This window comes from Equus przewalskii, chromosome 25, assembly GCF_037783145.1.
Source record: "Equus przewalskii isolate Varuska chromosome 25, EquPr2, whole genome shotgun sequence".
NCBI classification, from domain to species: Eukaryota; Metazoa; Chordata; class Mammalia; order Perissodactyla; family Equidae; genus Equus; species Equus przewalskii.
The window spans coordinates 31,420,083-31,447,337 of NC_091855.1; the positions used below are offsets into that span (position 1 = coordinate 31,420,083).

General features: G+C 45.4%; 1 protein-coding gene across 8 annotated transcripts in view; it reads right to left on the reverse strand.

Moving 5' to 3' along the window:
• Positions 1–9,030: 9,030 nt before the first annotated feature.
• The window catches only part of KCNK10 (potassium two pore domain channel subfamily K member 10), a 147,081-nt gene continuing 128,856 nt past the window's right edge, over positions 9,031–27,255 (reverse strand). For 5 of the 8 annotated variants that reach the window (XM_070593695.1, XM_070593696.1, XM_008521422.2 and 2 more), the window contains one exon: positions 20,813–26,891. In XM_070593695.1, coding sequence (XP_070449796.1) covers positions 26,271–26,891 — 621 coding nt within the window. In that variant the 3' untranslated portion in view covers positions 20,813–26,270. Of the gene's footprint in view, positions 9,861–20,812; positions 26,892–27,255 lie in introns of those variants that run through there. The other 3 variants (XR_011532910.1, XR_011532911.1, XR_011532909.1) reach the window with 2 other exon arrangements.

The following is a 27,255-nucleotide window of genomic DNA, read 5'->3' on the forward strand; positions in this document are numbered from 1 at the left end:
GAGACGAAACCAAGAGAGGAAATTGCCCTTCAGTCCTCTGATTTCCCAGTGGAAATGAAGTTTATCTAGTGAACTTCAATGCTCCTGGAATTAAAGGGCTTTTTTGTTCTTGTCCCCCACTTTAATCAGACCCATAACTATAGTTATCCCAATTTCTTAGAGGATCTAAACTACATAGGGTGCAGTCATTAAAAATCACATAGAAAAGAGTACATACTAATGTGAGAAAATGTAATGCATTACTCAGTGCAAAAGCAGGTAAGAGGATAGTAAAATTTTTGTAAAAACATTATAAATATTATATGCATTTCTATATATCTATAGGTAAATTGGGAGGTGGAGAAGATAAATATAAATCAAAATATTGTTATTTTTGTATAGAGGTGACTGCTGGTGATTTTTTTGTTGCTTTTCTTCCCCTTAACACTACTCAAGTTTAGTATTGAGCATGTATTTTTAAACTAATAAAGAACTGTGTTATTTTTTTAAACTGTATAGGAATTTTGGATGAGACAAGACCAAAGATTAAAGTTTTGATTAGAGATTCCTGAGTCCTTTGCCCTTCTCTTTCTAAGCAATTTGACCTTAGAAAAGGACAAAGGAAATCCCTGGTTGATTTAAACCTGTTACCAGTCCTCCACCACTGCCAATGAGGACATTTTTTAGTGTGTCTCTCTGAGAGAGAAGGAATCCAGCCATTTCCACGAGTGATTAAACTCATCTAGTTAGAGGGGGAGAGAGAGTGATGGACACCCATGAAAGGAACATGGATGTTTTAAAGACACATGATAAGTAATTCAAAATATTTAATCCAAGGTTTTTGTATGCTCTCACATGCCTTCAAACAGTCACCTACAAGAACTAAGTTTATGGCTGCTAAAGTGATGTAGGTTTCATTTAAATGATGGCTCACCTGCTACCTCACCTTCTAAATCAAAAGCAGCTGCAATTAATGCATCTCACCACACTACAACGCAATGAGGAGGAGAAGGGCGTCTTGGCGAAGGGTTGCTCTATTTCCATCCCAGTTCATCACTTCCCCAACCCTCAGTAGGAGAGACCACGGACAGATAATATCCTGCCTGCAGCCAGAATGCCACAAAACACACTAATTTCTCTCAGTGGCTTCCTTGCACTGCCGTCCGAGTCTGTCAATATGTAATAGGAGTTATCAAAACAGGTTTCTGCTTCTTCTTTATTACTTATCCTGAAAAACTCTTTGGCAATTACCATTATTTGGCTGCATTTTGCATTTGTAAATCTTAGGATAGAAACTAGAACTTTCATGCACATTTTCTATCTACGTATTTTTCTTTTCTTGGCACTCTTTGGTAATTACCATTATTTGGCTGCATTTTGCATTTGTAAATCTTAGGATAGAAACTAGAACTTTCATGCACATTTTCTATCTACGTATTTTTCTTTTCTTGGCACTCTTTGGTAATTACCATTATTTGGCTGCATTTTGCATTTGTAAATCTTAGGATAGAAACTAGAACTTTCATGCACATTTTCTATCTACGTATTTTTCTTTTCTTGGCACAGAGTGCCATCTAAGTTCACAAGAGACTGGGACATCAAGCAGATGGGATAAATTCCCACAATGCCAGTACCTCCAACAGTGTTTTCCTTTGTCCTTCTACAGACTCCCAAAGGTCTCCATTTCTCTCCCTCTCTCAATTAAAAAAAAAAAAAAAGAAGCCGCCGCCTCTAAGGTAGTCTAAACTTGGCAGTCAAAGATCAGATAGGATGAAGGATAAAACAGTCTTCAAGCCAATGGACTTGTCTTAACATGCCATCTTAACCGGTGCTTTTTAAACTTTAATATGTGTATGAATTACCTGGGGATCTTGGTAAAATTCAGATCCTTAGGTCTAGTCTAGGGCCTAGGATTTAGGATTTCAAATGAACTCCCACAAGGTGTTCATAATATGACTGATCCACAGTCCGTATTTTAGGTAGCAAGGACATTGACCTTTCTGGCCTTGGCATCTTCTGGATCCCATCAGTTGAGATACTTCATTAAAACCAACTTTGCCTGATGACGATCCAAGATAAGCAAAATTTAATGTGGTGGTAAAGGGCTCACCCCTGACCAAGGAGTATTATAAAAGAAGTCTAGTGCCTTTGTGCCGGAATATTTGGCAAAATGTGGGAGGAAAAGGGAGAAGGAAGGCACAAGAGAGACAGGAAGTGATATATAGCAGGAGGACAATCCAAGGTCCCTCCAGAAGCTCAAAGGGCTTAAAAAAAGCAGCATAGTACATTGTTTATTGAAGCCAAAAAAATAAGTAAATAAAAACCAGGCACCAAAACAACTCCAGAAACAGAACCAGAACAAAACTGAAACAGAGCTATTGATTTTCTTAACTACTTTCTCTTGGAATCCAAAATGCTGGGAAAAGAGGAAAAATTTTCAGGAAGAGAAAAGGGGCTCATGCTGCCAGTGCCTCTGTAGGTTAACTTGCTGCTGCTGAAGGCATCAGGAAACCAGGAACTATACTCTGCATTCAACACCAGAAAGGCAACTGTACAAAGAAATGAACTACAGGGAAGGTTAATTCAATAGGTTGCGGTAGTGAGACGCCTTATTCCTAATTTCCAATGTTTTCTGATGACAGGACGTACATGAATTAAGTATGCCTGGGTGGAATAAATTTACTTCCTTCCTAATAAAGCATTTGCACCTGCTCTTTTCCTGAGTCTATCAAAAATGCTCATTCCTCCGTGATTTGCATTTACATAAAATGGATAGGAGTATACAGGTATGCTGAGGTATCCCCACGCCATAGCACATTAAGGTCAGACGGGACGGTACAGCCAGACTCTCAGATCCACAGAGGACTCTGAGGCCCACAGAGACTTATCGAAGCCCAGCTCCCAGTTGAGGGGATATTCCACCATACCAGGAAGGGGGGAGGTACTTCTAGAAGAATCACAGAAGCTCCATATAGTCTGGATGTATGTGTGTCACTGGGGCTAAATTCAAAACTCATTTACAATTCCTTTGCTTTCCCAATTTGCAAGCTTCAGGGAAAAGAGCAAAAGGCCAAAAGGGGAAATTTTAGCAAAAACATATACTTCCTTTGGGGTGACTGCTTATAGAAAACAGCAGATTCCCTGAAAAAGATGCAGAAACTGAGAATCCAGGTATGAATCTCAGACCCCCTTGACAGGATGGGGAGCTACACCAGGAAAATCACATGTCTCCAGGGGAGGTGAGGAGCCAACCTCTAGGCCCCATGTCAAAGACTGTGCTCTCACTTGAAGGATATTCTTTTTATTGTCCCAGATTACCATAGCCAGAAGCAAAAACTTGGACCTGCCCAGCCGGGCAAGAATCTAAGAATTCAGGTAGGGGGAAGTATTAGCCTGTATGCAAGGTGTGTAACTTCATGTAATTGTCAGGGTGACCTTTTTAAAAAGTGACTCTATGTCATAAAGGAAGAGAAGACAAAGAGACTCATACTCAGAATCCCTAAATGCTAGGGAAAGGAAAAGTGTTTTGGATGCCCTTACTTCCACTATCAAAGATTTCTTGGGAAGTGGATTTCTCCATCAAGATGCAGAGAAATGGCGTTATAGTACTGGCTTGAACAAGAAGCAAGCTCAATAAAGGTCTCCCGGAAAAGTCTGAACTCTCTCCCTCCAACAGACCCCTCTGTGAGGACCTTGCCAACCCCTAAAACAGCACTATCTTTGAAATGTTGAATTCCAAGTCCTGGCCACCATCTGCCATTATCCTTCCAACTCTTAATTCTTCTCTGGCCTTATACCAGTTCTTCAGCCTCATTGATCCTGTTCTCCCCTCCTTTCCTCCCAGGCAGGTCCCTTTTCCTGGCTTCCCTTCCTGTTCTGGAAAGACTCATAGTGAGACTCATATAGTGAATCCCTTCCTGACCCCTCCCAACATCCTCAGTGTCCTAGCCTCTTCTCGTCCAGCCCCACCTGCCCTATTGCCAACCTTGGATCGGTCCAAACATTCTCCTCCTCCTATGCTTCTACCCCTGTGCTGCTGAGTACTGCTTGAGAAAGTCACCACATAGGGTCTGCGTCCTCTCCTGGCATCCCGCACAACCCTCTCCCGTATCCCACCACAGCTATTCCGAATCTTCACTGCTCTAACCAAATCCCCATCACAGCCCCAACTTCCTGCCCTCAGCAGATGGTCTTGCCTCCCACTTCGCTGTGGAAAAGAAAGCCCTCAAAATTGTCAGGCAAGTTCTCCTAAGCCTATGAATGTGTCCAAATCTCCATCCATCCTCACTTCATCTCCTTCAGAGAACGTTATCTATTCTCAAGTTCAAGGCAATTCCATCACCAATGCTCTGCATCCATCCCCTTTCCCCTCTTCCTGGCCCAAGACCTTGTCTCTCCCTGGTGCTTCCTCTCTCCCCTGTATTCTCAACCTCTCTCATTATGTTCCCTTCATACAGCTTTAAAATGTGTCCAAGGCATGACATACTTGTGGAAAAAGCAAAGGTCTCCACCGAGCTTTCATCTTCTCTTGCAGCTGCTGCGTCTTCCCTGCCGATCTTGTCAAAGAAATCAACTCTGTTGCTCCCTTCACTGCTTCCTTTAACTCATGGCAACCCAGTTTCTCACTCCTCCACTGCTGAAAATGTTCTCACAAAGGTTATAGGTCGCCTCCGAGATAACAAACCCAGGCTCTACAGACACCTTTCACACCTTATCTAAAGTGAATGCTCTATTACTCCTTTCTCCAATACCCCTCGCCCTGTTCTAGCCCTGGCTCTGGCTTCTGCAATCCCACTCTTCTGTTTCTCTCCCCTACCCCTGCTTTACCAACTTCTGTTGATTTCCCTTCTTCCTGTGGCATGACCCAAAAGAAGGGGCCTTTTCATTCCACATGCTCAGGTGAGGGCTCTTACCCACTCTCATGGCCTTATCTCCTGGATGGACAAATGGATCCAGAGTAACCAAGTCCTTTTCTAACCATCTCCTGGTCCAAGTTTTCTAAAGAACCCACAGGTACATCATTTCCTGGCTGACTCTTCCTTCCCCACAACTTCCAAGTCACAAAGAGGGACCCACAAAGTCTGGGTGCCTTCATATAGGAAAGGGTCTCAAGAAGCTAGAAAAGTTGTAAGAGAGAGGAGGAAAATCAGGAAAGAATGGGATTATTGAGGGCACAAGTAGAGGGCTTCGCTTTGGAAATAACAGTTCTTCTGAGGAAGAAAACTTAGTATTTATTGAGGGCTTACAGGTGTCAACAAGTACTAAGCACTGGGCATATAATAGCTTGGTTTATACTCACAATAATCTTGTGAGACTGGGATTATCATTCCTGTTGTACAGAAGAGAAAAACATGCCAAACAAGGTTAATTAATTTGCCCAAGGTCACAAAGCTAGTAAGTGCCAAAGCCAAGACTCAAACCCAAACCAGCTCTCTCCAAATTCATTGTCCCTAAGACATGAGAGAAATAAAACAAGGAACCTGGAAAGAAGAGAGATGGCAAGGTGGAGAGAAGGAAATTGAGAAGTCTGACAAGCTTCTGAATATGAATACGAATAGAAGGAAAAAAGAATGTCGCAAAATCTAATGAAGTCACAGGCTTGGTCGAGTATTTCGCTATGCTTTTCCATCGTCCAATCTCCCTTTCTCCATAAAATCCAACAGTCATCTGGTTCAACAGTATTTCCCTTCCAACTGATGTGTTTTTAAATGTATATGTTAAATCTCATTTGTGGTCTTTTATTATATTGAACTTTGAGTGGAAAGCTAAGAGGGGAATGGAGATTCTTTGTGCCTTCATCTGGTAACTTTTGACGGTGTTTCACCTACGATGACAAGGGAATTTTCTAAGTCCAATATTGCTTTAGGTCCGGCGCCCTGACTATGCAACACTCACAAGAGATGCTCTCTGGGAGCTTCGATATGTTTTCCTGAGGCTCTATCTTGTCACTGCCTTTCACCCTCGTCACTGACTTTTTAAATTAAAAAATTTTAACCATTTCTGTGATTTGATTGGGCTCTTGTGGGAGGGTGGTGGTGGAAGATGGAGTAAGGAATCCATATTTTTATTTCCTTGGCTTTTTCTCCAAGCTTAATATGATTTTCCATCAGCCAAGAGAGTGATCCAGCCCTCTTTTGCTTAGCTTTGGAAATAAATTGTGAAGACCAGTAAGAACTATTTCGGATGGCTTAGGGATGGTTGGTGGACAGATATGATGTGTGTGCATGCCCATATTGAGGGCAGGCTGATGGCATTGTCTCTGAGGGCATGACATTGAAAACCACTTCTCTTTCAAAGTTACCTTCTCCCCAGGAGAATTAAAAACTAAGAAGCCAGGAGCTCTCTTTAAATATTATAGTGATATTAATTATATGATTAATATATGATTCATTAATATGTGATTCTGACCAATGGTATTAAAATCATAATGTTAGTCCAATTATTTGAAGTTTACTTCTAAATTTAGCTTCAGTTAGCTGTTCAATAAACACCTCTTCAGTGCAGGAGTAGTTCAAAAAATATGTAACTGAAGGATACTATGTCGATGTTCCACTTTTCGTCTTTGTCTAACAGATGCCTCCAACTAGACCTCAAAATTTTGGTAATACACAGGGCAAGAACAGTGGTCCTTGTATCCCTCCAAGTCCTGTTCAGCCACAAGTTGCCTAAAAATCCACATTTGTGCCAACTCCTCAAAGTAGCTTTTCCCTCTAGCTTGTATCAGAGGACAAGCTACCTGTTCCCCTGGAAAACCTCTGGCCTCAAGTCATTGTGAAATTCATACTGGAGAATGGAGAAAACCCCATAAAAGCCACATGTAGACGGGCAAAAAATGGTGAGAGTTGGAGAAATTAGATCTTAACCTTGAGATTCAAGGTGTCATCAGACACGCACAGAGGGAAGCCAGTGCTGTGTCTCTGAGAGGATGCAAGTGTTGAGAGGAGCAGCTCAAAGGACAGTTTAACTGAACGGAACTTTGGCGAAGGCAAGGTGCCATAGCAACTGTTAAATCTGGGGGGAGGGACTTTGGGGGGGCTTCAGACTTTGATCGCTCTCACATTCCAAGCGAACACGAGTCTTCTTCCACAGTCACTACCTATTTTCTTGTTCATCTCCCATTTGATTATAAGCCACTTAATTTATCTCAGTGCCCTAGCCGAGCCTGGCACATAGTAGGCAGCTAATGAATATGGATGGAAGGAAGGGAGGGAGAGAGAGAGAGGAGGGAAGATAAGACAACTGGAAAGCCTACATACAGACACAGATGAAACAAGAACTTAAAATGAACAGCAGGATCTGTCTCAAGCAGACAGCTGAAAGAACCAGAAAGAAAATTTGGTGCACTTTCTGAAAAATTCAGTAGGCTCAGCTCAGTGGAGAAGAGGTCCAAAATGTCCCTAGGGGCCAAGACAAAAAGAGAAAGCCTGAGGATGGGAACAGAGAACAGCGTCTCCTATGCTTTGTTCCCCTGAGGGCCAAGGCCAGAAGTTAGCCCAGAGCGTGGCAAACAGGTTTTCCCTACAATTGCTGAATGAACATGAAGCTCGTCTCTAAGGCCCTTTGCAGCTCTGACATCACGGGACTCTGCTTTTTAGTGTCTCCTGCGGCAAGCAAATCCTTCTGAGCCCCCATGCTTGGGCCTGGCAAAACAGAGGATAAAACCACAAGTTGGAGGACAGAGAGGAGTAGAAACAACAGCTTGACCTTAGGAAGCAACCTCCCTGTTCCAGCTTGGGGAATATTTTGGGTATTGCTGACTAAACCGATGCTTTCACCAAGAAAGACCATTCTGCCCATTGATGGCAGCAGACACTGTGGTGGGAGAAGAGCCAAAATTCAGAATCTACCTCCTGTTTACTAATTTGGTTGATAGTCTACACTGCAGAACTCTGTTCCACATTTTTCCCACCCTGGAGCCCTCCATAACCTAATTCTATAAAGAGGAGGGCTAGCTTCGACTTGAGGCGTATTTCCGCTCTTCATTCTATTCTCTTCTGTTCTTACTAATGAAGGAGCTCAGCCTGGTTGGCCTCTCCTAAGGATGAATGATTTAGGGGAACTGCTCTGTAACTTAACTGGAAGACACGCAGGTCATGGTGGGAAGAATTACTAATGAGGTTTTGACTGCATTTATGATGGGGCTGTTGATCAATATGTAAGGAAGGGGGAGAGGGAGGGAGGGGGGAAAGGGGAAGGAAGGGAGGGAGGAAGGAAGGCAAAAAGGAAGGAAGCAGGGGAGGAAAGGAGGGAGGGAGGGAGAAAGGAGGGAAGGGTGGGCCTACATACAGAGGCAGATGAAACAAGAACAAAAATGCACAGCATCCCCTGTCTCAAGTCCGCAGCCGAAAAACCCAGAAAATTTTGTTGAATTAGTTTCTGAGAAAGGAGAAGACACTGAATCAAAGTTTTAAACAACTAGGTTCAGGTGTCAGCACTGCTGTTTTCCAGCTGGGTGAAGAACTCGCTTTAACGGAGTGGTCAGATGCGTGAACTCATGCTTTTCCTACCTGACAGGACTGGAAGCACTTCGTTAAATCCACAGTACTAATCCTTCATGTGGTTCTGGGCTTGTGTTCCCAGATAAAGTTTTCACCGGACCTCCTCTGAGGCCTTGCCCTTCCTCACAAACCTTCAGTGCTCCCGCACAGCCTGGAGGATAAAGTCCAAGTTCCTCAACGTGGTGTTTGAGGCTGCCATGGGCCTGGTCTCCCCAAGCCCCCAGTTTGGTCTTTCCACACTAACAGCACACCGTGACTCACAGATCCTTGAACCCGCCCCAACCTGTGCATCTCTGTGCTTTTGCTCATGGTTCTGTTCTGCCCAGAACCTTCACCTCCCTCCACCCCCAGGCCAGCTGCTACTCAGGCCTCTTCCTGAAGCCTGCCATGATGCCTGCCTGCTCGCCCCCTTACTGGGTGGCATATGTGACCCCCCCCCCCACCCTGGACATGCCTCTTTCATTGCACTCACCACATTCTATGACACTTATCTGCTTCATAGTTTTCACCCCCACTAGACAGTGAGGTCCTTTGGGCGGAAGCAATGTCTTACCTCCATCACTGGATCTCCACCTTTGAGCCCCATGCCCGGAACACAGTAGGCATTCAATAAATGTTTGTTGGGTGAAGGGATGAAGGAATGAGTGACCGTCTTCTCCCTGCACTTGAAACCCACATGTCCTTTAGAAGATTGAAAACTAAGTTTGTGAAACCACTCTGTCACTCTTCCCCTCTGACCTCTTGGTGGGTGCATATTTTGTGCCTTTTTCTCCTCGTACCCTCTCTTGTTTCTCTCTTATGCCCCTTTGTCACTTTAATGGCATGCCAGCTCCTGGAAGCCTGGCACAAATGATGCAACAGGAAAGTATCAGCTCCCGGAGAAGGCCTGGGTCCGCTGCGGGTACCAGAAGGCAGAAGGAGATTCCTGAAATTATTCCTAAGGACTCAGAGTGTGTGCCAGGAGACAACGTTTTCTATTTCCAGTAACCCCAGGAAAGCCTGGCATGCGAGTGTGGTGTCACATCAGGAGTGTTGGATTCCATTCTGGACGCCTCCCCCTCTCGTGTTGGGAATGGGCAAACAGTGGTTGGAGGGCCTTCTATGAGAATTACTACGGAGAGGCCTTGGGCTCTGTGTGGAAGGTTGGAAAAAATAAGCTCCGCTTTCTCTGCCCTTACATTGGCAAGTCTCCATCTCTGAGTGCAATTTGGGGAAAGTGCCGTGAGTTTTTGAGGGGGCTGTGATTCGGACCCTCATCCGTCTTCCCTTCCTTCCCCAGTAGGGGGCGCTGGGAAGGCCGTAAATCCCAGTGTCTCTCTTCTCCCAGCCCTGCCCTAGGGAAGGGTGGGCAGTCTCCTCCTTTGTGTTCTTGCAAGGTCCAACCTATGAAAAGGAAAGTGAAAACTAGAGTTACAGAGAAAAACAGTTACCAAAACGTGAACGACTAGACGCCCCTGACCCGGATCCTACTGATAGGCACACACCACGTATGTGGCCCCTCCCTGGTTCCTCAAGTCTGTGTGGGCAGCAGCAGGCTTGACAGCAACGTTTTTAATGCCTTCGGCACAAGCACCTCCCTGGACCTTCGCTTGGATGTACCTTGTCATGTGCCAGCCCCAGGACTTTCCTGCATCTTCCACAGCCTACCTGCCAGTTTGAACGTTGGCAGCAGCCCAGAGCCCTCACCGGGCCGAGCAGCTAAAGAGGAAAATGATGAGTACTGCATGAGAGAGTCACTCACTCTCAGGGGCCTCTCAGGAGGATTTGAGAGAAACTTGAGGGGCTGGAGCCCCACAGGGCAGCTGGGGGCCAGGCCAGAGAAATGTTATTTTGTGACTTGCTCTACTTCTGACCCCCAGTGTAGTGGGTAGCTCCCCCACAAAGTTTTGTTGCATTCAGAACAACTGGATTAAGATGACTCCTGAGGAAGAGTTTGGGAGTAAAGAGGAATGACAATTCGGGGCTCATGGAGGCACCCTGAATAGTAGGGGTGGCAGCATAAGCCTGCACCATCAATGCAGGGTCTCGATAGAGCGTCCCGGCTGATGGGGAGAGCTGAGGGGAAACTACCGCTTGACAACAGTGAAGGGAGAGATGACAAGGACGGGGATAAGAGAAGGCAAACCACTTTTTATGGCAATTATCCAGTGACTGGCAGGGAAGGCTTTCCTGGCCCACGTGGACCCAGGAAATGGGGCTTCTGAGTACTTTGCCGGGCCTGCGGGGCAGGGGGACAGATTCTGTGCACAGTAGGGCAGTGGGATGCAATGTCGCTGCTTGTCACAGCCCTGCCTAAAGAAGGGCACTGGCCCTTCTTGAGTCTGGAGTCCCATCCCGTACCTCCCCCATTTCTGCACTACCACCACCCACCCTCCCAGATCCCACACGGCTCATGGGATGGACCTTTGAAAAAAAACGGCAAAAGAAAACTAGAAACTTCCGCAGAGCAGAGAGAAACTCACCTCCAGAGCACACAAATGCTATTAATATCCCCAGCTCCCAAACCTTCCCCACACCAGCCTTCCTGGCCTCCTAAGGCCAGAGGGAAGCAGGCTCTTTCAGTGTGAAATGATCTCTAAATGCCAAGGGGTATTTTTGAATAGGATCGTAGAGGACTTGGCAAGGGTCCATATGAAACATAGGAAGTGGATAGATTCAACAGTATCAACTACAGCCAGACCCACCCAAACTGCTTCTTGCTGAAGGCTGGTTACCCAGCAGCTGGGGATTAGTTACACAGAGCCACTGCAGAATATGCAAGGAGGGAGAACCAGAGGGGAGGGAGAGCAGGAGGAGTAGCCAGTCACCCCCCTTTTCTCTCTCCAGGAGCCACACTGGGTGGAGAGAAACCATCCAGGATAAGGAGGTCCTCGGTGGCCTGGGGGAGGTATTCCAAAGGTCCCTATGATGAGTCAGCCTACCCTCTTCCCTCCACTGGACCTCTGCTCATAGCTGCTTCTAAAAGGATGGAACTTAGGGAACAAGCGACGGAGACTCTACCTTGTCTTTTCTGTTACACACATGTACCTATCCTAGATGACCTAACACATTTTCTGATAAGTAGGGAATTTTCTGACTTTCCCTTGTGATAGTACTGACAGCCCCTAACCTGAGTCCTGCCTCCTCTTCCTCCACTGAGATGGATGGAGGTTGGGGGAAGGGGGTGCTGTTGATATTCTGGTACAGTCACTACAAGACATCACTATTGCTTGAGCCTTATTAATTCAGTGCCTTAGCCGAGTCACAGGGAAAGGGGAGCCTGGAAGGAGGTCTTCACTGCAAATGGCGCCCCTGTGGTTCGTTGCTCATCTTCTAGCTGAGGGAAAGGAATGGTCCCCTGACTCTGGAGTGGGTATCCTGGCCTTAAGAAACTCATCCAAGCAACTCTGAAGAGAGATGGGGTGCCCGGGCCCATCTGGTGCCATTGATGACAAAGAGGTGGCGTCTACCTGAACCCCAGTTCCCTCTACTATGATGTAGTTTTTTGTTTGGATTAGAAGCTTCATGTGAGGGAAATGCCAACAAGAAGAATGTGAGAACTGGAGCCATCTGGGGCCTGTCTTGATTTTATATCCAGGCCCCGTCCCCCGCTTGTGGTGGCTGTAACGTTGGACAAGTCACTAAAGTGTCTGGCACCTAAGGTGCCCTCCCATAGGAAATGGGAATTGCATTTTTGTTATTTCAAACAAGGGAGACTGTCAAGCTTGAACTTCTAGATGGGTCGGACAACCAGTCACTGTTGAAAGGCTCTTCAGTTTCTTTTGGGGTTAAAACATAAATAAAAAGGAAACATACTCTCTGAGGAAAAAGACTTATTTAATATTAAATATTAAGCACATTATTTAAATATTTAATGATAAAGTTGTTAATTGTGCACACGCCTACTACTAGTGAAGGGCTTTCACATACAGTAGCTCTAGGGTATTCTAACCCAGAAAATTCTAACTTCTTGATTTGGTTTTTTTTTTAATCTTTTGAAAGAGGCCAGCTTTAGCTTTGTTCTAATTGCCCTTAGGACATCTGGGTCTCCTGTCAGAAAAGACCCAGAAGCCTGGGCTCAAAGACACAGAAATTGGGGAGATTCCCACCACTATAAGCAATGCACGTTGTTTTTATTCAATCAGAATTTACATTGCACACTTTCCTGCTTTATCTGCCCATTCCCCAGGGAGGAACAGGAGGCACAAGACCTGCTTTGTGACTTTAGGGAAGTCTTCCCCTCTACGTGAGTCCTCCCCTTCCCTACCTGCAAACGAAATTGCCGCCTCCCCTTGAACAGACGGGGGCTGTTTGTCCAGAGGTACAAAACCTGACATATTGCTTGGCCTTGGCATATAACTTAGTGCTGACTGACCCCCTCCACTCTCCCGCTAGCTTAAGATATACTGACTGGAAGCCAGCATTTTCAGTGTCTGGCCTTAAATCTCCAAAGATCCCCAGGCCAGAGTCAACTGCGCTTCACACGCATTTTCATCGCAACTCGCCGATGGACCAGTTGTTTTATCTTGAGCACTTCGTCAAGCCCTTGGAGGAGCTGGTCCCAGGAAACCTCCTCTGTCCAAGCAAACTTTTCTTCCTCTTGTGGAGCACAGCACAGGGGCAGCTGCCAAAATCCTGGGAGAAAACCTTCCCAGAGGCAGCCAATGGAACTCCATGCGCTCTAGCCACTTTCTGCTCAAAGGCCTTCCCTCATCTCTTCAGCTCAGTTCCCATGGGGTCCTTTTTACGGCCTCAAGCCTCCTCTTCTTGCTTTAGACTGTTTCTGAAATCATTTTCGGCAACTTCTCGCCATGCAGAGAGCCTGGACCTCCCAAGCCTGAGGCTGCCTTTAGCTTCCTGACCTGTGCTTCGGACAGGGTGGGGTAATCTATGTGGGGACCCCCCTCACCCCTTGTCCCCATTTTCCAGTAGGTTTGGATCTTTCCCCCTCAACCCAGAACCATGACATCTGGGATAGCGCCCTTCGTCTCAATCCTTGCAGAATCCACACCCTGACAGGCAAGCAGAGCCTCTGGTCCCACCTGCCCGGACACACTTTGCAGGTGTCTTCTCTCTGGGTCTTGTCACTAACCTCCTTCCTTCTTTCACTTTTCCCTCCCCAGGGGAAATCTTTTTTTTTTTCCAGAATGAATAAATTCCTTTGCCTTTTTGTTTCTGGAAGACATTTTTGCCTGTATCCTGTTTCTTTTCTCTCTTTTACCACTTCTCATTCTGTTAGTATATCTTCAAGGATTCGGACTTTTGAGAAAATAAAAAACTGGGGAAGTGCTAGGCTATTTCTGCTCTCCACTCAACCACATCCTTCTCTTGCCTGAATTGGGGCAGAGATGGGGTTGCACAGAAGGCAGACTAAAGAAAAGAAAAAGGAAAATTTAAAGAGAGAGAAGAAAACGTTTATACTGCACAATAATCCTCCAGCCTCATTCATAATACACAGTCAACTTTTTGTGATCAAGTTCTTTCTTCTAGGAGCTCCTCGGAGGCCTTCGGAGGAGAGAGGGAGAAAAGGGAGGGAGGAGGTGGGGTGCTTCCCCATTCTCCTTGACACACTCGTGCCTATTTTCTGAGATAAGTCCTTCCTTGTGCTGGCTAGAAATCAGGCCTGGATTCCAGATCGCACAGTGCTGAGCTAGTAAAGGAGTGGGCATAGAATATATATCTAGACTCCCAGAGGGTAGCTGGGCCTAGGTGGGTCTGAAGTCTAGTTCTGTTTGGCCAGGGGCTGACTGGATCTCTCTTTCTCCCAACAGAGAACCCCCAATTCTGCTCCCACCCCACTCCCTCCTTTTTGCCTGAGGGAGGAGATGAACTCTTCTCAGCCCTACCCTCCCACCTGCCAAGGCAGGAGGGTGGATAGAAAGCAGGCGCTCAGCTGATGGGGGTTCCTTGCCTCTAGTTACAGGAAACCGCCTCCCCAACCCCTTCCTCAAAAAGAGATTGTCCAGTCCAAGGCACTGCGCAGATAGGAAGCATTTCTAGAATAGGAGCCTTCCACAAATCAGGGAGAAAACTGATCTTCTGTTCCTGCCTGAGAAACAAGACAATATAGGTTCAAACCAAGAAGAAGAATTACTTAGGACAGAAAAAACATTCAGGTATGCAAGAAATGGTGAAGCTCTTGATTTTCAGTAAATCTGCATAATTTCAGTTTCAAGAACCACCCTACCAGGAATGTGGGAAATTCTACTTTGGGTGATGGTTTGGGCTGGGATCCCGGGGCCCTGGACCTACCCATAGTGCCCCTGGCTCTTCCGGCAGGGCTGCCCTAGGGCTCCCCCGCTGGAGCCCATCTTGCTGTCCTCTTTCTTTAAGGGGCTGCACACAGGCATCCCTCTGTGCAGGACCCCAGACTTCTCTTTGCTCTGTCCCCAACCTCAGAAAATCTCTTTTGACTTGGGGAAGCCTCTTTCTCATCTGTGAGCTCCAAGTCACTATGCTTCCGGTCAAATGAAATCCTCTTGTGGGCCTGGCTTCTGAAACAGAGAGGTGGGCATACTCTTGCCACTATATTCCTCCCTTGAGGAAATGAAGCCAGAACCTGGGATCTGCTTAATGTGAGACAAGAGGGAGGAGAAAACACAAGGAGGGGGAGAGAAGCTAATACACTGCATGTTCCTCAGTCACACTTGCTTTCAGAAGGAGTTACAATTCCTGTTGTAATCAGTGACTGGTAAAGCTCATCTTCTGTTCATCCTTTAAGTTTGGCTGAGAATTCGTGCTTTATTTCAGTCAGTTTAGAGCATTCCTCCCTTAACATAAACTGTGTTAAAACAAAGTAATCCCAAGTGAGGATTTATTTGTGGTGTCCTCAAGACAAATAGCTTAATCTTAAATATTATTTACGCAGAATTATGCTTGGGAGCCATGTACATTCCCCTGCTCCCTACCCAGTCCTACCACACTTTCTTTAAGGTGTCGTCTCTTACAGGAAGCCTGCTTTGACTGCCCTGGTCCACACCGATCCTCATGCTTTCTGAATTCCTAGCACTCTGATGGTAATTCCTTGTATTTTCAAACCGAATCACATACGGTTCTGTTGTTGTTTTTCCTCCAATCAGAATGCAGGATTTTACCTCCCCAGAGCACATTGCACAGGGCTGCCTAACTCTACAATGTGTGATCCTTAACGGTAGGGACCACGCCTGTGCCATCCCCTGCCACTCTCCCAGGGCCTCACACAGGGCTCCATAAAGGTTTGTGAAATGAATGGGTAGATGGATGGAGAGATTGTACAGTCTTAACCAATTACCATCACCATGAGCTATTTCTCCTTTTTTTTCTCCCCTCAACAATAATTCGGTGGAGAAATTGTTTCAGATTCATATTCGTTCATGGAAGTAATGGACTCCCCCAGTACTTTTCTTCTTTCTATGGAATCAGACAATGAAAGAACAGAATGTTCTTTAAGGCATAGATTAAAGTTGTACATAAACTATTGAAATTTAGAGCCATAAATTAAGCTAGCATTATGTGTAGTTCTATTTCTTACATTTGCAGCTAATGCTGTTGATTCCAGGATGTTAGAGTTCTCCAAGGTTCTTCATTTCAAAACAAATTTACGTCTTACTGAGGTCTTACAGTTGTTCTTTGCCTCAGGTCTTTGCAAATAATTCCAAAGAGCCATTGATGTAGGCAGTTTATAGAAAACAACACAGATTACTATATTGGAAAGTATTTTAATGGTATGCTCCAAGTGAGGCAAAATCCTTATTTATCCTGAATGATGCCAAGTAATAAATAATGACCTTTAAAATTCATTTGATAAACATGACTCTTTCAAATAAGCTTTTGCTGACTGCACACCCAAGTGTGCAAGCAATGAGGGATGGCTTGTGGAAGGACTCAAGAAAAGACTGGGAGATGGAATAGGAGACATAAGGTTTATTGGGACTTACATACAGGGAGTGTCCAGGGGCAGCTGGCTGGACAGAGTTACCGCTACTACAAGCAGAGAGAGGTTGTTTATATAGGCAGGAGAACAAAGATAATGTGCTTGCCTACTGTCCCAACTGTCCTTGCATGGCCAGCATTCCATGGACCAGTAGTGCACATGAAAGGGCTCTGCATTCCTTCAAGATGTAATTTCTTTGAGATAATGGATCCCAGTTGGCTGGGCCTTGGATTGTTACAAATAGCAGATGGTTGGCACCCTGCCCAGAAGGGGGCCAGAAGGACACATGGCTGCTATAGGGCATGTAGGCTAGTGCCCTTACAAGGTTATGTGAGACATGTTAAATATTTTTTAGTTTTGGATTCTTATAATGTATTTTTAAAATTTATTTCTAAGAACAAGTCATCAAAAATTTGAAATACTTCCCATAAAGACAATGGATGGATGTTGACTTGTGTGCCATCTCAAATTCATACAGCAGTGTATGCCCTAGCATTTTAAAACTGGAAGAGTTCTGAGCCAGCCCTGATGGCCTAGTGGTTAAAGTTCAGTGCTCACCGCTTTGGAGGCCCAGGTTCACCTCCTGATCGCAGAACAATACCATCTGTCAGCTGCCATGCTATGGCAGCAGCTCACATAGAAGAACTAGAAGGACTCACAACTAGGATATACAACCGTGTACTGGAGCTTTGGAGAGGGAAAAAGAGAAGGGAAGATGGGCAGCAGATGTTAGCTCAGGGCCAATCTTGCCCTGCAAAAAAAAAAAAAAAAAAACTGGAATAGTTTTGTGTTAAGGATGTTTGCACCACTCTGGTTCCTGTGGTTGACATAAGTTCATAGAAGTGATCAGGAAAAGTCGCCATTGGGGTCAGTATTCTATCTCCATAAATCTTCCAAGATGCCTTCCATTTGTCTGGACTGCTACTCTTTGTCCTGGCTCTGTAGGGGATCAGAATTTGCCACCCAAAACATGTCTCTTTGTGGGCTGGCCCCGTGGCCGAGTGATTAAGTTCACGCGCTCCGCTGCAGGCGGCCCAGTGTTTTGTTGGTTCAAATCCTGGGTGCGGACATGGCACTGCTCATCAAACCACGCTGAGGCAGCATCCCACATGCCACAACTAGAAGGACCCACATCGAAGAATATACAACTATGTACTGGGGGGCTTTGGGGAGAAAAAAGGAAAAAAAAAACCCTTAAAAAAAAAAACCGTGTCTCTTTGGCTTGATTACTTTTTAAAAACAAAAAACTCTGAAAGAAACTTTGACCTTCCCCCTAACTGCCTAAAAGAATTTAAGATAGAAGGCCTGTTCTAGGAAGGAGCTAATACCATCAGATAACTATAGTATAATATAAACTAGGTGTGATAGACAGCGAGGAACCTAGCAAGGGCCGTTTAATCAAAGTCCTCTCCATCTCTCATTGTCTTTACACGGCATGGTCAACATTTGTTTATCAAGCATTTGCTTTTCCAACTCCATGTAAATTGCCTTCCTCCCCTTTGAAGTCTCAAACCACCACCCTTAACATCCTCCCTTGTCCTAAGCTGAAGATGGTATTTAAGGTAGTGTCTTCCACCATTTTGGCAAGTTACTCAGTTTTCTTGGGTTTTTCCCATGTATACATGTTATTAAACTTTGTTTGATTTTCTCCTGTTATTCTATCTCATATCAATTTAGTTCATACCAGCCAGAAGGACCTAGAGAGTAGAGGGACACTTCTTCCTCGCCTATGGCTCTCCTCACACCCTGCATCCCTCCAACCTCCCCTCCAACTCCCCCTAAACTTGGGCTCTCTTCCTCTGCTCCTACTCTCCGCAGAAGGTGTTGACTCAATACCATGGTTTTGGATTTGCTATTTATCCAACAAATATCTTTTGAGCTCCCACCCTATTCCATGCACTGTGCCAGGTCCACAAAAAAAAATGAGGGAAAGAGCTCTCCCTATAGGAGCTCTCAATACAGGGAAGATGGGCAATTACAAAAATGGAGTGATTGTTGTCACTGGGGGATCATTAGAAGGCCATCTAATCCAGTCCTGGAAGGACAGAGAGGCTTCTAGAAAACTGATTCCCATGACATGATGGTCAAGAAATAGAGCACCCATGAGAGCCCTCTGGGATTCACAGGGCTAACTGGAGAGGAATTTGAGGGGCTGGAGCCCCACGGAGCAGCTGGGCAGGGCCAGAGAAATACTGTTTTATAGCTGTTGCTATGATCCACTCCTACAAAGCTAAGCAGCAGGCCCTTTCCAATAAAAATATTAGGTCTAGGTACTTTGGAGTGCTCTAAGAAACGCAAGTCCATTTACTCTCATTATGGGAAATTATTTAGTGTTCAACACAAGGCATCATACTATCTTGCCTCTGTTCTCTGAGTGACTAATGCTACTCAACTCAAAATGCTATACCCTCATGAGAGAATGAGAGTGAAAAAGGCAAATAGTGTCTTAGTATTATTCTGAAAATAGTTCTTACCCCATGAAAGAAACTCAGGAACCTACAAGTGTCACTAGACCATGTTTTGAGAACTACTAGCCTTGAGTATGGCCTTAAAATGGATTCTGACACTGCACCTGGATTAATAGGGAAGGAATTCTGTAATTGATGAAGATGTCTGCCTTTGGCACAGGAATAAGGAGTGGTGGCACATTTGCCATGTGTTTGACATTCCCATGAAGCATAATCTCATATTTCCCACATTCACAGACATTCAAACTCTATAGTAATAAGATTGGTTTTAAAATAAATATTCCATTATCTATACATCTAGATGAGAGCTATCATTCAGAGTAGTCATCTTTAGCGTCTGGTTATTTCAACAGCTATGACTGTGGTTAAAATTTGGGGGTTCTTCGTAAACCCAAAATATAAATCAAACTCATTACCTTGTAGGCAAACTTGGTTTTGACCAAGATGATACTTAGGAGTTGGATAAATTACTTATTCCACCAGTCTTGGCTCCAAATGACTTCCAATTCATGAAAATAAATTAAATCTTCCTTGAAGGATGCAAATGTGTTATCAATGAGGATATTACAATTATTCCACCAATAATTTGAGTGTCTATATTGTATCAGGTACAGTACTTAGTGCTGGGAGTGGAAATGAAAGGCACAATTCCTGCCCTCGGGAGTGTATAATCTGTATCAAACAGACAAGAAAACCAGCAGTTAAAATCCAGCCTACCAAGTGCCATAGTTGAGGGGTGCTCAAGCTGTGTTGAAGGCAGTTAACTCACTCTGAGGGGATGGGGAGGAGTAAGGAAAGATTTCCCAGAAGTGCCTCTTCAGCTCAGTACTGAAGAACTTGAATGAGTTGGGTGGTAGTGGAATGGGGAGGTAGCACATAATTGAGGAGGACTTTCACATGCAAAGACCTAGAGATTGAAGAAGAAAGCAAAGATCATTTAGGGAGCTTGCAAGGAATTCAGAGTGGTGGTAGCAGAAGCTGGTGAGGCAGAAATGCACTCAGAGCAAGACAGACCAGCATTGTCAGGTTTTATCCTGAAGTCCAAGGAGATCCACAGACCAATGCGCATTTTAGAAAGATCACTGTGAGTTCCTACCATATGCCATGCACCATGCCAGGCCCATGAAAACAATAAAAATATGAGTCAGATCTGTCCCCGTCCAGCCCATGACCAGCAGTCGTGTTGGGTTAGCCTCCCAAGCTCTTGGCTTTAACTACCATGTAGGCCACTCAGCCTTGCTCAGTCCACAGCCAGGAATTCACATGTGACATCATGGCACACCTATCTCACAGATAGGAAGGGAGAGGCAGGGTGGACAAGTCAGAAAGAACCATATCACTTTTACTGGAAAAGTGCTCAGAATATATGTCCCATGCAGCGTCATGATCCAGTGGAAGAAACTCAGGTTTGGAGCTGACTGACCTGGATTGCAAGTTTCTTATTCTCTCTGAGCCTCCAAGTCTTCACCTTCAGAATACCTGCTACAAAGTAGGTGCTCAAAAGTGGTCAGTATTTTATTTCTACTCATTATGACAAGCCCACAGCTGGTGGGTGCAGAGCAAGGGCAAAATCAAACAGAGCTTGAAATGCTGGCACCCAAGGAGTTGTTTATTTTATATTGGCAGACTTGTCACAATGTCCAAACTTAGTCTTTCACCTAGAAATTGTGACATCATGCTGTCCAACCGCCAGCAACACGCAATCGGGATGAGAGAAAAATAGGGAGGTGAAACTAAATGAGTAGCAGGAGTATTGGGTTGTTTAAGACTTCTCTTCTTGGGTTGCTGTGTGTTTCTCCACCTGCAAGACAGTGCGTTTTCATAGGCTCTGCCCTTATGAATGTGTATGAGCGAGTGCCAAGCCAGGCAAGAAGCCCGTTCTCAGCAGACTGGTAATCCTGAGCATAGCTCCCAACCCAGCCACTCTGAACCACGCCTGACCCCACAAAAGAAAGGAAAACAGAAGAGACATTGGGTTGGATCTTCCAGAAGGTCTTTGTTGCAATTTTCTCCGTCGTTGAAAAAAAAAATTACATCATCAAATAAAGACAATAGCAGCACAGCTTATTGAAATGTTACAAGCAAATTTGCTTTTGTACTTTTCCTAAGAACATTACGAAATTCCCTCCTCCCCCCACCCCGCATTATTTTCTGTAAAATGCCTTTTTTTTTTAAGCACCATAAAATCCTACAGAGAGAAAAATAGGTAAAACACCTCCACACATGGGTTTATTGTCGCGGTCACTGGATCTCCTGCCTGTGACTCTGGGACGAGGAAAGAGGCTGGAGGCTGGCATGTGGGTTGGTTTGCATATCGCTTCCAGGCGCCACTGCACTTTCTCCCTTCAAGCTCAGTGCCCTGATGGAAAAGGAGAGGTTGTCCAGTTATCCTCTGCGGCACAGGTCTGCTACATCAATGGAGTGGGAGTCCTCTCAAGGATTTTTTTTTTTTAATGCACAGGGTACTATTTGAGATTTTTAATTTAGAACTGAGAACAGAAAGCAGATTCCAAATCTCTTAGGCACCTGTGAAAATGATAATCACTTTCAGTAAAATCAGAGACACCTCTTATTTCTCCTCAATGCCACTGTGCTGATGTCAGGTGACTTAGAGACGGCCATGGGAGGACTGAGGTTTACACGGATTGTGGGCGGGTTGGTGAAGTACAACACAGCGGTTTATCGTGCAAGGACAGAGGGCAGGGCTTTATTTACAGCCATGTAATCAGCATGCTGTACCGCCAAAGTTTCCATACGCAACATTAACAGCACTCACAATGCCAAATTACAGTCACCTTTGTTTCAATGAGTTACCATTTTTATTTTTTAAGACTATTACTAACTAGCTCTTACACTATACCACTGAAAGCTCCCCCTGCTCACTGTGTTTGCACACAATTGCATCCTAACAGTGACAAAGAATAACCCCCACTTGAAACATTGGCGGGATGTGGAAGGCAGAGACATGAAATGCAATACTGGCTTTTTTTCTCTTTTCTTTTAGAGAGTCTCTGCTTTCTAATGTTTGTTTGTTTTCCTCTGGTTTGGGAACCATGGTACACATTGGATGGTCTACATTCTCACCCAATCTATTGAGTAAAAACCTGTCCTACCCTAATTCTGGCCACATTCTCACTAATCCCCAAAACCAAGCATATAAAGAGATGAGCAGCATTGATTCAGCCGGGAAATGACATCATCTCAGAGGGAGGCTAGGGGGTGGTTTGCTAATTTCTAGCACAAGAAGGACTTTCAACATGGAATGGTCCCCACAGAACTCAAAGCAGCATTTCCTGCGTGTGTGTTCGTCTGAGTGAGAAATATGTGTCTACGGTATATGAATTCATGAAGTAATCAAAGGGAACCTTTGCTACAATTGACAGCAAATAGCAACAGCTTACAATTGTTTAAATAGTCCTAACACCATGCAAAAAATGCCCGCACAGCATGAGCCCTCCAGTGACACTGTGCTGTAAAGGATAGAGTAAGCCTACAAAGGGCAGGATCCTCATTTGGACACCAGGTTCCCAAATACATCTGGTCTCCATCAATCACCTAGAAAACAAATTGCAAAGGGCAGGAGACTAAGCTCTCATCTCAGCCGAAAATGAGTCGGCCCATTAGGCAGTCTTCACAAATCCAGCTAATAACATTCTTAATCAACTTAGTTAATGCGTGGACCAGGGAATGTTTGGTCAAAGAACTGCAGAACTCAAAGGGACCTTGAGGATTATCGGCGTTCAACTCCCACGATATGCTGATGACGTAACAGGGATGCAGGCAACACGACTAAGATCACCACGATCACAGGCTGGGACTGGTGGAGCCCAGACGAACAGTCCCAGTCAACTTAGTTTTAGGCCAGGGGCACCCCTACCTATACGCACATTAAGGCCCTCCCCTAAAAGTGAAAAATTCCTAGAGTCACTATTGGGCTAGGACTGGGTACTGAGCTGCAGGCTCTCCAAACTGTCCCTTGGCTCTCACCAGTAAACCTCCAGATCTGCTATGGAAGAAAAAGTCAGTACCTAACTACCAGGCGAAGCAAAAGACACTACCCACTGAAGATTCTGAACATGTGCTCTTTCCGTGTGCAAAATCAAAACGTTTGTTCCAGGTTTACAGTGGAGTGGGGAGTGCAGGTTGGAAGGGCAGGGCTGTGCTGACGCATGTTTAGAATTCATAGCAGCTTTGCCTTATCCAAGTGAATTCTATGCACTATTTGGCCCCGCATTATAAAGGTAACATTCAAGCAACTTCTAAACAACTGCCCCCCACCCCCATGTCTTAGCTTGTACCCACAGAGAGGACTCCAACCTCTTGTTCCCTCTCAGCTTCTCCTGTGGGGAGTACGGTACAGTTTGTGAAACACTTGGCCCACATATTAAATAGACCAATCTCCACAGAGGGAGGACTCTTCTGTGATTGTATTCCTCAGAGACTTGGCCCCATCTGTACCTGGAGAATGGGTTATATTGGAGATTTTCCCACTCTTGGCCAAGGGCTATTTTCCATCCCTCCGAATTACTGTGATTTGACTCAGTCGGAGAAGCGTCTATGCACACACCAACACCTGTCCCATTTGGTAGTGTGCAGCCTAGTGCTTTGAATTGTTTTATTCCTGATATATGAGGAGTTCCTGCAAGATAAGCAAGTAAAGTGCAAAAGAGTGCTTTCAAAGGGCATTTCTACCAGTACAGAAGGGGTGCCACATACAGCATTCCCAAACCAAAAACCAAAATAATGTCCAGTAAGTGTCTGCAAGGCCGACACTTTAGGCCCTGTTTACACAAAGACCTTGTACTCTCTTAGCAGTAGAGATTTGAGCCTCCCCTATGTACACTGTGTCCCTAAAACTAGAAAGACACACATGTGTGCACACGCACACAACACACACACTCAAAAGGGTGCATAACACGGATACCGTAGCAAAGTTGAAAGCAGGCTTTGGTCAGACAGGCTTTGAACACCAGCTGTATCCCCTTCTTGCTGTGTGCCATTGGGTAAGTTACTGACTTAGCTTCCCCGAGCCTCCATGTCCTCGTCTGTATAATGGGTTTGCAAATACTTCCCGCAGAGTGCCTTGAGGTCTCTGTGAGCGAATGCCCATAAAGTGCCTAACCAGGTGCCCAGCCCACGGAAGCCACTGGATAAACGACAGGGAAGCCTCTTTTCCAGATTTGGCTGTAGAGTCTATAATGTTAACACACTACTATAAACAAGGTACCCAGGGATAGAAGGTAGAAACCCAAACGAATGAGATCCATGGACAGTTTAATCAGGAGGCTTTAAACTTGTCAGAGAGAAAGTCCCAGTTATCTACCAATTTCTTAAAATACATTTTGTCAGGCTGGCATGGTTCCCATCATAAGAAATAACACCCACACCTGCATAAACCTCGTTTCCCAAGTGTCTGTTAATCACTGTGTGGACACAGGATGTCACCAGTGAGCCACTGCTCCAGCCCAATGGAGGCGTTAACCCAAACCTACCTTGGACAAGAAGGGTCTTATCAAAGTTGATTCTTATTTGGCTCCTTCCCAAAAGCAGTGCCAGAACTTTAACTAGAGCCTAAAAGTTGGGGAGGCGGAGGCGGGTGGGCAGTTTGCATGTGTTCAGGCAAGAGCTGTGCATTTTTGGGAAATGAGCAGGAAGAGGTCTGCTATGGTACCAGTGGTCAAGGATGCAGTGGGCGTCATTTTCCCTGGAAGTCAGAAAGCATTAGATGGTTTCTAGAAGCCTCTGCTAGCCCTTTGATCTTGTGATAAATCCACTCTGTGTATTAGTCATATGAAATCCCCAAAAGGTGGCACTTGAGCCTGGAAGGCCCCTAACCAGCAACGTCCTGGTGTTGCAGATACTTCAGTGGGGAGCCCCAAGAGCTAAGTTTGAGTCAGGTCAATGGGCAGCCAATTATGAAAAAGGCTGAGGCCCAGGGTGGTTGGCCTATCCATAGTTTTCCCTCCCTAATAAAAATCCATTTAAAATCTTTCTCTCAAAACCTGCGAGCCGCCATTCCCCCACTTTCCTTCACTAGATGTTCTAACCTCATGGAACAATGATGATTACCACATGTTGAATATTGTTTGCCTTCCAACAATCAATCACATTGGTGTTCCAATTGTAGAGAGCAGCAGATGCAAACAAGCAAGGAAAAGGAAGGGATGCTTTCAAAATAAAGGGACACCCAAACATAAAAGTGAAATATTTTAGATACTTCTTTTAAGTATTATTTTGTAAATGGTACTAATGGCACTTAAGCTGCAAGCAATTAAAACAATTCAATCTTCATTGTACAAGGGTTGGTTAAGGGATTAATTTTCCTTTTGTTTGAAGATAGCAACGTTGGATCTCGTAACTATGTCTACCCTAAGACACCCAAAGGGACAAAAAGCCCTGAGATGGAATGATGCCACGGTCCTCCTTGGTATGTCTCAGACATGCAAGATGTCTATTTTTATAAAAATTTAGCATCAGCTAGACAGAACAGCAAGCCACTGGCATCATGCAAGGCAATAGTTTTGGTATTTTTTTCCCCTCTTATCAAAACAAGTTATAACTGAAGTTCCACTAGAAAAGTGAACATGAACATTTCAAAACCAGTTTATTTTTCACATTGCCCCCACTGAGGAAAATGCATGATTTTTGCCTGTAACCATGCAGCAGTGGAGACTGAGTTTTTACCAACGCCTCCAAGTTTGTTTGGACTACCTACCCCCGTGAGAAAGACAAAATTCAGTCAGCCTCTGTCATTGGTTAAGGTGATAGCCACAGTGTGATGTGTTTGTGATTTTTTTTTCTTTTGTAATGAGGAAAGCAATTGCACCTTTTAATACGTGTGCTCTGATCTGCTTCCAACAGATTCCAGGTGCTCTTGGGTCCCAGGGACATTCATTTGGAGCTTAGAAAGAGTAGGTGTGCACTGAATGGTTTGTATCAAAATTCAAGCTCAGAGTTCATGCCACAATGTCAACTCCAACCCTTGTCACAGGTACCCGGTTCACCCCCAATCCACTCCCCTTCTGTGTGTGCACATATCACTAACGGCAGGTTCAGGAAATGAGACTCCATTTAAGAGACACACCTGCTCCTTTCAGAAGGCTGGTCTAAGGAATAGCTGCCCTTTTCTACACGCCATGCCAAGGCGGTACTGCACAGGGGCACAGCATCACCATGGACATGCCCTTAACATTTGCCGGTATGACCTCCTATGTGCGCAAATGCTCCCTCGGTGTCCTGCGGTCACTATCGGAAGTGAAGTCCTTGTTCTTTGATTTCTTTTGGCAGAGCAAGCTTTCTGAGTTGTTTATGGCACAGTGAAATATATTCTTCGATGCTATGTAATTTCGGACTAACGAGAAGTCTGTTTAAGGCACGTGTCTCAGGGTGAATATAAAAACACAAGCGCTTCAACAAGTCCAATGTCCTTAAGATTTAGTTTCTGTCTTCAAGTAATGCGTTGTTCTCGAGTTCCCTGTCTTTGGTGTCGCTGGGGACCATTCCGTTCTCTATGCCGGCCTGCTGCTGGATGCAGTCAGTCAACATGGCAGTACTGGAATGGTCCGAGTTACACATCTTTTCCGTCTCCTCCTCTTTCTTCTCTTCATCCAGGGAGTAATTCCGGAAGGTCTTGAGGATCTTCTGAACGTCCTCGGGCAAGGTCTTTTTGAGGTCCTTGTTTTTCCTCTTGGTGAGTTTGGAGGTGGACCCAAACTTGTTGATGATGTTATCCTCAGAGGCCCCCTGCCCATGTTTGTTCAGCTGCTCTGACCCCTTAAGGCGCAGGTTGTTGGGCCGGTTGTTGATGCTCTCCTGGGACGAGGCCTTGAAGCGGCCCGTGTCCAGCGCGGCGAAGACAGAGCGCTTCTCAGGAGAGAGCATGTCCAGCGAGTGGGCCCGCTGGTCCAGGCCCAGGCGCCGGCGCTCCATGCTGCGGATGGTTGCCGCCCGCTGCAGCTTGTCGTGGATCTCCACACTGAGCCGCCGCCGCGTCTCCCGGAACTCAGCTGTCACATTGGCCTTCCACTCGGCCGCGTGGGCCTTGATTTCCCCGACCTGGCAGAGGGACAGAGAGCAACAACAGACTGAGGGACTCCTCTTCACCTCAGATCCCCCAGCCCTCAGGTGTCCCGATGGGAAGGTTGGCTCAGTGGAGGCCAGGAGAGGGTGGAGCATACACCCAGGGGGAGGGGTAAAATCCTGCTTCTGCCCTAGTCTTTCCTGCCGCCTAAATACCCATCTCAAATTGGCTGGTGACTGATATGGCTCAGGAGGCACGTGCTGGAGAACCCAATGGAAGCCTGAGATTTGGAGATGGTGACTGAATGGGAGGCGGATGGCATTCTGGGAGAGAGAGCAATATTTGGAGTTGGACAGGCCTGGGTTCCAGTTCTACGTCCACCCCTCTTTTAATTGTATG